At 50.4% G+C, this 11,925-nt stretch overlaps 1 protein-coding gene across 1 annotated transcript; it reads left to right on the top strand.

The window, feature by feature from the left end:
• The first annotated feature begins 3,918 nt into the window (after positions 1-3,918).
• On the top strand, positions 3,919-4,449 carry LOC116268286 (caltractin). The gene has a single exon (XM_031650002.1). The coding sequence runs from the start codon at positions 3,919-3,921 to the stop codon at positions 4,447-4,449; it is 531 nt and encodes a 176-aa protein (XP_031505862.1).
• The last annotated feature ends 7,476 nt before the right edge of the window (positions 4,450-11,925 follow it).

Raw genomic sequence — 11,925 nt, 5'->3', positions numbered from 1 at the left:
TTGATGAAGTTTTCCTATCGAGTGATTAGCACCCGCTCATTGAGGTTGAGGACCAGGCATCGCAGGAAGAACCTGCAATACTCGGTTAGTCCGCAGGTCTTGAGCTCTTCTTTACATTCTCTGCGTGGTTTTTAATCTCAGTCTTGACCTGCTAGCGAATGCGAGCCTGAATGGTGGGCGAGATGGTGAGGTATTTGGAAGATAAGGCCAGGACAGCCGTGAAGACGTTGATTATCTTCTCAGCAAGGGGATGCATCTTGGACAGGGCGAGGGGAAGCACCGATATCAGCAGCTCAAAGCTTTTCTCGATCATCTCCATAGAGATGAAGATGATCGATTGGTAGTAGGAGTCCAGAAGCTTCAGGAAAACCTAAATGGCATATTCGATGCAGTTGTAAGGGGGCGGTCAAGCCATTTCTGTGCTCACGCTCGAAAGTCAATTTGAAGTCGGCTTGGGAAGGGCTTTGCAGGGCTGGAGTAGCGAGCCCGATGGGTGGGTCACGGTTGCGTGATAGAGCACCAAGTTTTGCGAGTAATTTGAGGGAAAGACTGGAGAGATCGTTGTTGATCTTCTCAGGACGGAGGTCGTTGGTCTTGAACTCGGCGCTGACCATCTAGAAGAGCCTATTGATGAGTCTGTCCCTGACTCCGTCGAGGAATTGCGCAATTTCTTCGGCTGATGAGTGCGAGATGATGATTTCGAAGGTCTTCAGCGTCCTCAGCAGGTAGTTATAGTCGCTCATGAGGCAGAGCAGTGCAGCAGCGGCTTCACGATGTACCCCTGCTTGGCGAACTGGATGATGTGCTTGCTCTTCAGCGGAAGCATGATCACTAGCTCGGTGACGATATCTGCGAGTTCGGGAATTCCGGTTTCGTAGAACCTGAGGAAGTTGTCGAGGATGTTGACGTTGATGAATATGGAGTGGCGGTGTTCTGGCCCTGCATTTGCTGTGCGTTCCTGCAGCAGATGGCGTAGAACTCGATGAAGAGCGGCGAGGCAGCCTAGCGGTTGGAGTTGAAGAGAATGTTCTTGAACAGCGTCCGCATCAGGTGCAGGTAGTCGAGACAGAAGCGGAGGTGTGGGCTTTCTTGGTCAGGAAGAGGATTATCTGTCTGAAGTAGTTCGAATGAAGCTCTCGTCAGAATACCTGCTCAGGCACCTGAAAGGGAAGCGGATGAGCTTCTGCAGCAGCAGGAAATATTCCTGCTTGTATGAGTAGAACTAGTGGAAAGGGTCCAGTTGGTCGGATGTGCTCTCCAGTCCAGGATCAGGTTGTAGGTGAGCAGTTCCACGATATTCTTGTTGAAGGGCTGGGCCTGGTTATTGTTGGAGCAGTAGGGTTCGATGAGGACGAACTGTAGGCAGAAGTCAGCGCAATTCTTGGCGTAGTTGATGAGGTTCCTGAAGAACTCGTCCATGTTGGGCTCGAAGATGTCCCTGAAGTTGACCGGGTCGTAGATCTGCGCGAAGATGAGCATGAAGTTCTTGAGGTGGCCCTTCTTGTTGATCTGCTCGTCGGAGTGCAGGTCGTAGATGTGCAGGATCTCGAAGATGCGCAGGCCGTTGCGGAGGATGGTGGAAGGATGCGGCACTGCTCGGCGGTGAGGGCGCGCTTGTTGGAGAGGATGAAGTAGATGGTCTTCAGGGAAGCGATTTCCATCGGGTTGTAGACCTCCACGTTTTGCGAAAGGAAGGTCTTGGTGATCTTGTGGGCGAGCGTGATGCACTTCTCCAGCAGTTGGTCTTCACCTCCCGCATGTACATGGTGTAGTTGGTCATCCTCACCGGGTGCGAGTTGAAGCACAGCTCGTCCTCCTCCTCGTAGATGGTGATGAACTTGTTCTGCACAACGCTGACCGTCAGCAGAGAGCCATCGATTTAGTCGTTGTTGGACTAGATGAATTCCACCGCCTCGCGAGGCCACTCCTTGCTCTAGGCAACAGACACTCCCAGACTGTTGAGTTGCATGTGGTCCAGCTTCAGAGGCTCAGGCAGTTCCTTTTTGGTTATCTTGTGGCCCAGCTTGCGCGTGACGAAGTCGTCGATTTCCTCGAAGATGTGCCTGATGGAGCTCAGCTTCAGGGAAGCGCAGTCCAAGATCCTGAGGAGGATGCGCAGCTTGTTCTCCTGGACTCGTTTGGCGAGGCCGCTACTGTTGCCCATCACGTTCAAGTTGTCTGCTGTGTCTGCTCCCTATGGGAACAGCTGATCGATCAAATAGGTGACCAGTTCGATGCATTTTTCCTGCACTGAGGGTAGAAGGCATTGTCGAACATGGTTTTGAGCACTTATTCCACTAGTTTTTCGATGTGGAGGAAGCAGGTGGCCACTTAGGGCGAATCCTCGCTGAGGTTGCTCTGCTGTGCCGCCCTGACAGAGAGCAATCCTGCTGGGAAGACGTGGGTGAGCAGGACTGGCGACCGTATCATCTAGATCCAATAGCTGCATATTGCGTTTTTGGAGTAGTCACCTAGGATTCTCCTTCTGCCGAAGATGGTCTCTTCGCTGAGGATCTCTCCGAGTATATCCAACGCATCGTTCTTGGCCACTTGTTCTTGTCGAGGTTGTTGAGGAGCAGTTTCAGTCTGTTCACGATCTCATACCTGTTCAGCTGGAAATCCTCCGAGCAGTTCTTGAGCAGGTGTATGAAATTCTTGATGACGTCGTTGACCTTGATGTATTCTATCTGGTCGGCAATGTGTTTCTTCAGGTTGGCGTTGGACTTGGTGGTGCTTCCGCTCTGGTCCTTGTCCGACCTGAGGTTGATGAACAGGAATTGAAGCAGTTTGTCATGACTCCGAAGAGCTAGTTGTTGAACTCGTAGTTGAACTCGTTGTAGAAGTCCTCGTAGGGGGTCTTCCTGAGGGACTGGATGATGTTGTCGATGGATTTGCGGATGAGCTCCTTGATCTTGCCGTCGTCCTCGGGCGGGCGGTTGGTGGTGTCGACGTAGGCCATGAGGTGAATGAAGAGGTGGGGGACCTGGTTGATGAACTTCAGCGATTTGGAGTTCTTGAATACCACTTCCTTCTTGTCCTTCTCCTTCTCTTTCTCCTTCTCGCGGTCCCGTTCCTCGTAGTTCTGCCGTCTGTACACTTTGAAGTCGGGATCCTTCACGTGGTCTGCCAATTTGAGCAAAAACTCTGTCTTTTCCTTGAGGAACTCGAACAGCTTGAGGTAGTGGTTCTTGGTGTCGAGGGTGGTGGGGTTGGGCGTGGCCTGCTGGCCTTCGTTGATCTGTTTGATGAGGGCATCGATGGCCTTGCTGGCCTGGATGGCGACGTTTTCGTCCTCTTCGATGAGATAGGTGTAGAGCTTGTTGAAGAGGGCTACGTTGTGCTTGGAGGAGATGAGATCTCGCTCCAGGATCTCGAGGATCATGATCTTGTCCTTGGAGGAATGTTGGTTCTTGACGAGCGAGGCGAGGAGGTAGCCGATCACTTTTTCCTTGAATCCCAGTACCTCCACGGGTCGTTGCGTGACTGGATTCTGGCTGTTCTTCAGTTCGTCGAAGTATTTCTTGAGGTCGTTGAGAGTCTGCGGGGAGAGTGCGGATCCTAAGTAAGTAAGGGGCTTTCAGGGGGAATAAGGAAAGAATGGAAAGGGGGTACCTTGTTCGATCTCGCTTTTCATCTTCTCGGCGATCTACTACGGACTCATCACGATTAATTTATATATATTAGCATCAGACAACGCACATTAAAGATGCACACTCCCGGGCAAATCCACTTTAAATTTCAACACGCTCCGACAAAATAGACACCAACAATTATCACCCTCGTTGCATGGGAAATCATATGAATATCGTGTACTTTTTTTTGGTTAATTCTGACACCCCCTCTTTAACTTCCACCATACCGTACCAACCTTGATATTGATAAATAATCAGTTATTTTTGAGATGATGAACTCCGCATGATGACCTCCATGTACGCCTCCAGGATGAGTCGCACCTCTCGCGGCGAGGCCTTCGAGGCCAGGGAATTCGTGACTTACTATGTCAGCGAGAGGGAGATCGAAGCCTGGAAGGAAATATTCGATGCGTTTGATACCGACCAGGACGGCGTCCTTGCTCCCAGGGACCTCCTGGAGGCGATGTCGAAGTACAACGATGGCTACCATCCCAAGAGGAACCGCATCTACCAGACCATGGCCCTCTACGATAAGGATGAGAGCGGAAACATCGACTTCAAGGAGTTCCTGAGGATGCTCTTCGAAAGACCCTATGAGCGCGACTCCAGCGAGGACCTTAAGCGCGTCTTCGGGGAAATCGATGCGGAGAATAAGGGATTCATCAGTGAAGACGACCTAGCGGATCTGGCGATAGAGCTCAAGGAAAACCTTTCCCAGGAGGAGATTCAAATGATAATGCGGAAACTGGATCCGAAGAGGACTGGCAAGATCTCCCTGACCGCCTTCATCGACTTCAACCGCGAACACATCGTCTGATCACTTACAGTTATTGTATGTGCTAGTGGTTGGGACGGGGAAGAGAAATAAGGAAAAAGATGAATATCAGAAATGGGCATCTTCGAACCTCTTGGACATCGATTCTATCTTGTCGTTGTTGTTGGGCCTGCAAGCGATGCGCAGAGTGGGCCTCGGCTTGTGCAGAAAGTTCTTGAATACTTTGCTCCTCTCCTTCTCGCCAAGCTTCTCGAAGGTTTGAGCTCCCTTCTTGGTCTCTCTGAACTCCAGATTGTGCATTCCTTCGAAGAACCGGCCCTCCATCTTAAGCGTGTCTTTTTACTCGCTCTTAGAGTCTAAATCGTATCCAAGGCCATCTTCCCCAGCGAATAGTGGGAAGGATTGAAGGGCCTTCTTTCCTACTGGCGCCTGTGTGAGGGCGAAGATGAGTCTAATTTTAGCTCGAGGATGTTAGCTAATGAATTGCTGTGCTTTTGTTTCTTGGCTGAGCTTGTTACTGGCGTCTGTTTTTCGACTAAGGTCCTGCCTCCCCTGCGGATGAGTCTTTCCCCCAGCGATTTTGCAGATTTGACTGATTTATTATCCTTTGAGTCGATGCTGAGAGTGTCGTTGCATGGCGTTAAGGTGGTCGTTCTTTGCTGCGCTTGCCTTTCCCTGCCCTTTCCTCCCTTCTGCAACAGCTATATGCCTCCTCCAATGTCCTGAAACAAGTCCCACGGGGATTTCCTAACCTCTATCTGGTCGTTTTCGCATCGATTGCCATAATTTTTGCGTTACGATCCTCCCGCCACGGGTTTGCTGATCTCAATGGAGGGAAATTTGGGCGTGGATCTTGCGGAGAACGATTCCTATTGCTGTTTGAGTCCGAAGGAGAACTGGAAGCCCTCGCGTTTGGTGCGACGCATCACGGCAAGCCCAGAAATATAATCATAACTCAGAACATAAAGTCGCAATAAAGATGGAGGGGAAACGAAGGGCCGAAAAACGGCAAGTTCTATTTTTATTTAAAAATAGGAATGATGTTATAATCAACTAAACAGTTTTCATCATCAAAAAGTGCTCCTTTGAGGTTCCGAAGACGGGAAATATGTTTCGGAAGAGCCTGCTTTCCCCGGCGGCTCCTTTTTGAAAAGTGATATAAATGATTCCTCAAAATTCCTCTGTGGGCCTACAGTATAAACATGGATTTCTATTTTTTTCGATTATAATTTTTAAATGAAAGCACTCCTCCTCCTCTCTCTGGTCGCTTCCCTCGCCCTCGGCAACCTCGTAGGCCTCACCACCCAATGCCCCGAGCACTCAGTCCCCGACATCAACAAGGTCTGCATCACTCCGGACTACATTGAGGGATGCACGCTTTACAAAACCGCCCAAACATGTGCCACTTGCGCTCCAGGTACTGCCTCTTTGATTTAGAATACGAGCTGGCTGATGGACGGTGCAACATCTTGGAATCCTACACCCAGAACCCTCCCGCCAACGTTGGATGCCTGCAGAGCAGCTCTGACGGATCGTGCGCCAACTGCGCCAACGGCTTCATCAAGACCGATAGGACTTGCATCCCAGGCATCAAGAACTGCGAAGAGTACAATTCCGACAACACTTGCAAGAAATGCACCGCAGAATACTCATTGATCTTCAATGAGTGCAAGCACAACTACCTTCTGGGCTGCAAGGTGGAGCAGGCTGACCACACCTGTTCCGAGTGCTACAAGCCGTTCACTCTGGATAACTTCCAGTGCACCATTAAGCAGTGCAAGACCTACAACGATTTCGGTTGCGTCTCCTGCGAGTGCGGCTACTACCTCACCGAGCAGAAGAACTGCCAGAAGGTGCAGCACGGCTGCCTCAAGCACAGCAGAGGCGCCTGCGTCGAGTGCCTCCCCCACTTCAAACTCAAAGGCGGATCCTGCGTCATCGATGGATGCACCGACTACGAACACCAGCTCTGCAAGAACTGCCAGTCCGAGTACGAGAACATTGAAGGAATGTGCAAGTTCAAGAACTGCGTGGATTGGCAAGACGGAAACTGCAACCTGTGCGAGAAGGGATTCAACTTGGTCCAAGGCAAGTGCCAGCCCAGTCTGGGCAACTTCGTCTGCAGCGAATGAAGAAGCGTGATATTCCCTCGTTATGTCATAATATCCACCACTATCACCAGTACCACCACTATCACCATCATTGATTGCACAGTAGAACGCCAATCTTGTCGGTTTTCTCGGAATATAAACCGAATCAGCAATAACACAGCCACCTTTTATTTATAATCACTGCAAACATCCAAAATCTCTGCTCCTGCGCATCGCATCTGTTAAGTTTGGGCGTGAGTGTCGGTGGGGCTATCTTTATAATACTAAAAATGGAAAATGATCAAATTCGAAAGAAGGTCTACCTGCAAACTCACACCTCCTCGCTGATAAACTCGAGGGCTGCTCTTTCGCCGCAGTGGATCTCGGAAAACCAGCTCAACTTTACCTCTGCGTACGAATTCAGCTGCTACAACATCGAGGCCGAGAGCATGGAGATGATGCCGCGCGGGCAGGGCGAGGCCGAGGTGATGCTGGTGCACTTCAAGCCGGACGCCACTGACCTTCAGAACGAGCTCTATTATATTTATAAAGATAAATAATGCTTCTACCTGGTCCACCAACCGCAGGAAATGCCCAACCGCTTCCTCCTCTTCCGCAGGGACATCGAGCAAAAAAGCAAAATCGTATAACGCTTCCTCGACTATATCATCCAGAACCAGGACGAACCCATGTTCAGCAACCAGTCCCTCCGCAGTCGCACCCAGCAGTTGATCGAGGATATCCGCGAGGACGAGGCCGAGGGTGAGGAAAAGCACCAGTACCAGTACGACCTGGAGGCTATCTTGGGCCTGCATGTGGTCTACGAGTGCAATTTCGCCATCATGATGGTGGAACTCAAGAAATTCAATGGGATTATGCTGGTCAACCTGGCCAGAGCGCAAAGGGATAATTAGAAATAGTATAAATGCGCATACACTTCCCTCGATTTCGAACGCTGCGAACCGGAACTCTCAGAGGAGGACTCCACTGCGTCCAAAATCATCTATCTCTTTCCTGAGAAGCTGAAGGAAATACACAGGACCAGCGATATCACCCAATTTGTCTTCCTCACCTAGCACCATCTTCTACTGGTCAAGGTAATTCAGTTGAAATGTAGATTAACTACGACCTCATGGAGCTGTGCATCCTCTTCAAGCTAAAGACCGCCAAACCGTTCAACAAAGTGATCAGCGCGGGGATCAGTCACGCCAATGGATAGGACTACATTTTAGGCCTGGTATAGGCCAACAAACCGATCTCGATAAAGAACCTGCGGGACCAAAGATCGCGGAGGTTTATGAGACTGTACCGGATCACGGAGCGCAAGATCGTGGAGATAAAGAATGGGCATTACGCGAATAGTCCAAAGTACTAGTGCGAGCAGGGACGCACCTTGAAGTTTCTAGATGACAGCTAGAAGACAGTCAATATCAAGTTCAGTTCCAACGTGGTCCAGAGCCACTACCAAATCACGTAGGAGGACAACGAGGAGGGCCTGGATTTCAACAACAACATCATCATGAGCGTCTTCAATAGCATGCTCACTGAGGAGGGCAGGACGCAGCAAAAGATCATCTACAATAAGGAAACCCAGCGGAACTTGCTCTTCGAGAACAGGTTGGACGTCACTGACAACATGTCCAAGAACAATTCAATCAAGATCATCAAGGATATTGCGGGGTTTGTCACCAATAAGAATATGATCGTTTTGTGGGAGAAGGACGATGCGGTGCTTCACATTTGCAGGGTACTGACTGCGAGGGAAATCGAGGAGAGGCATGAGAAGGAAAAATAGGCCCAATCACATAAGACGACCAACAAGATTCTGATGAAAGAGAAGGAAATGAAGGACATCTATGCGCAGCTCATGGGGAACACGATTCCAGCCAAACAGGAAACCGTTCTAGACCTATAGTCGCGCATTGAATACATCCGGAGAGTGGAGCTTGACCTCGCCTGCTCCAAGATCACCCACGCTTCCCTCTCTCCCAGCAACTACAACCTCCTCATCGTCGCCAGCAGCGGCCTCGAGGCCAAGGAGGTCCACAGCTACTCCATCTTCCAGCTGGAGCTCTTCACCCAGCTCTCCAATCCCGACCCCAACATGTTCCTGAAGCCCATCCGCCACATCTACAAGAACAAGCCGACCGACCACATCGCCACCTCTCTCGTCAGGGAAATGCCCATCTTCCTCACTGGGAACTTAGTCCACACGCTATAGAGTGAGCTCATCTAGGGCGCCCTCTCCTTCGACATCCATCCCTACCACCTCTTCATGGCGGTTTCCTTCGGCTTCACCACCAAGGTTTATGCTTTCGAAGGCACCGAGCGCCTCAGTTCTCTCCACACCATCAACTTGCAGGGGATAAAGCAGGTGAAGTATAGTCCTTTGGGCAACCACCTTTGCCTCCTTGCCAGCAAGTGCATCCGCGTGGTCGATGCCTACAGTTTCATGCTGAAGTTTACTGTAAACTAAAAGTATAGCAGTTTTTCGAGATGTTTTTCAGTTCTAATGGCCAGTAGCTGCACACTCTCAGCTAGAACCACTGTGCAACTATCTACAATTCCTTCGATTACTCCAAGACTGAGACCATCAAGCCCAGTTCCAACGTCGACTCAAAGCCTTTGTTCATTGCCAGTTTTAGCAAATACTTGCAGTATTGCCTTGTCCTGTAGAATGGGTCATTGGTGGTGAGGTACAAGCCTGATGCGATTGTCGTCACTCACGACAACCTTTACCGATACATGGACGGCGAGAAGATAACAGCTATCCAGATCGACGAAAAGAATGGCATTTTGTTTGTTGGCTGCTTCAGCGGCAAGCTTAGAGCCCACCTTTGGCCACTCAAGGAGACGCAGGACTTCGATACATACTCATAGATTCGCATCGGTTTCAGCTCCATCAACAGCCTGGCTCTCTCCAACCTCAACTACTTCCTCTACGTGGGCAGCAGTAACGGAAACACATCGAAGGTGAAGTTCGTAATCGACAGAGACCGCGGTACTTCCTCATCGTCATCGGCCCGTCCTAATCCCCTCTTCACCGAGAGCAACCTAAAATACATCAACATGAACGGCAACAGCAACATCTAGAAGGTGTATAAGTTCGTGCTTGCCAATTCCTCATCAATCAACGAAGAGCTTCCATAAAAGTTGCGTCTTTAGTATAAGCTTTCAGAGGTGATAAACAAGCTGAACGAGTAGATGCACAAGTTGAAATCTGAGGTGAAGGAGGAGATAGAGGAGAAGATAAAGATGACGACGAGTCGGTTCGATATCAATTTGTACCACCACCTGAACAAGATGATCACGACTAAATTGTCCACCCAGTACAACGAGGAGCAGGATGCCAGTCACCGATAGATAGAAGAGATAAGGGAAAGAAATTGCAAGGAAATGAAGGAGATCATAGCTCTCCAGAACACCCTCGTCAAGGAGAAGAGTCTGCTCATCAGCAGCAACGTCAGCAGCAGGAACTAGCTGAAGTAGGCCTTTGCGAAAGAGCTGAAGGAGCTAGTGCAGGCCCAGGAAGAAGAGCTCCAGAAGATGGAGAGAAAGGTGAAGTACACTGAGAAGAAGACCAACTACGAAGACGAGGAAATATTCTACCTTCCCAACTGCTCCTACGACTACAACGAAGAGAAGAACAGGCTCATCAGGGACCTGGAAAACGAGAACAAGCAGTACTACGAATTGCGGAAGGAGTGCGCGTACAAGGAGACGGCAATAAAAGGCATGAACTCCAAGAAGATCAAAGAGGAGTCCCTCGAGTTCAAGTTCTAGCTGGAGACGAACGAAATGCGCAAAAAGTACGAGTACAGTCGGGGCATCGTGAGCAAGCTCAAAGTGGAAATCGAGTAGGCCGAGCAGAAGGTCCACGTGATGCAGACGCAGGCCTCAGTCATCAAGAGCAACGCCCAGTTCAAAAAGGTGGCCAACCTGTAGGAGATGAACGACGCATGTTCCTACAAGTTGTGGGTCAAGGAGAAGACTGAGAAGGAGATCCACGAGTTGTGCGTCCATCTCCGTTTCCTCTAGGAGTTCCTGGAGGGCAAGAGCGGCGAGATGGTGGACCTGGTGGTCGACAAGGCCGAGAAGCAGGACCAGATCAAGGCGCTGTCCGAGCAGGCGGCGGCCAAGAAGCACGCCTTGAAGCTGTCCAAGCTGGACCTGCTGGACACCAAGAACAAGATACGCAGGATCCCCAAAACCGACTACAACGCCCTCCTCTCCACCGACCTCACTCCTAGGTAGGGCCAGAACTGCCTCACCTCCGACCGCACCGCCAAGAACCTGCTGAAATCCCACTCCAGCAGGCACATGGTCAAGAGCAATAAGGACGTGACGCTGTTCAATAGCATCATGGACAAGCAGATGAACTTCCTCAAGACTACCATGAAGATCCACAAGAGAAAGATAAAGAATTTCGGGAAGGAGAATGGGGAATTGCTGACAGAGTTCGAGAAGCTGAAGTACGAGAATAGAAATTTGATTGAAACGCAGCAGGTAGAGAACAAGCGGATCCAGTCTCTCAAGAAGGACATCAAAAACCAGGAGGGGGCAATCTCACCCTCCAAGTACAACATAGAAGTGCAGCTAGTCAAGACTTCCTTCCAAAAATACCTGCAGAACAAGGAGAGCAAGCGGGGATACGGCTCAAAGTATAAGACAGCAACTAACACCCCATCCCACATCGCTTCTCCGCCCTCCGTCGATTGATTTTCGTAGCGTTATTCCATATCCATCTAATCCTTCATCCTGTGGGCAAGCCGCATGGCCTTTCCGTCCTGGTCCCTCCTCTATTTTTCTTCTCTTTTTATTTGGCCATCAAGCAAGTAACCATTTCTCTATCTCGAGCCAGCTCATAATAAAATATTTAGCACGGTCAGCCTCCCTCCATGTACAACCTGCCCAACATGGCTCAGCTATATTCCATCGACAACTAGGAGTGCTCCTGCTTCGGCAACTCCACCCACCCCAGGGACCAGTTCCTCGTCAAGCAGCCCCAACCGAAACCGGCCTCCCTCGCCAGCTCACAAATCGCCCCTGTCGACCAGTCCTTCACCAAAAGCGGGACCAAAAGGTCGTTGAGGAGGCCCAATGCCACCTATTTCCTGCAGAAGAACAAAGAGAAGACGATGGAGATGCATGAAAGTTCAAGCAGGCAACTTTTGCCCCACACCTACAGCACAAGGCAGCTCGTCCAGTTCACGAGTCCCCAGCGCGTCCGTCCCAACTACGTCGAAAATCCTCCTTTCCTTGCCCCCAGCCACCCCTTTCCCCCCTTCCCTCCTCAGCAAAATTTTCACCCACTTCACCGTCGGGAGCACAGCTTCTCCTCCATCCCTCCTCCCGCCCAACTGCACCCCATATTCGTAGGCGAGCCAGTTCCCAGCTTCAGCTTCGCCCCCTTTCAACCAGTTTCCCC

Source organism: Nymphaea colorata, unplaced genomic scaffold (assembly GCF_008831285.2).
Source record: "Nymphaea colorata isolate Beijing-Zhang1983 unplaced genomic scaffold, ASM883128v2 scaffold0195, whole genome shotgun sequence".
Taxonomy (NCBI): domain Eukaryota; kingdom Viridiplantae; phylum Streptophyta; class Magnoliopsida; order Nymphaeales; family Nymphaeaceae; genus Nymphaea; species Nymphaea colorata.
This window is presented reverse-complemented; position numbering and strand designations above follow the sequence as displayed.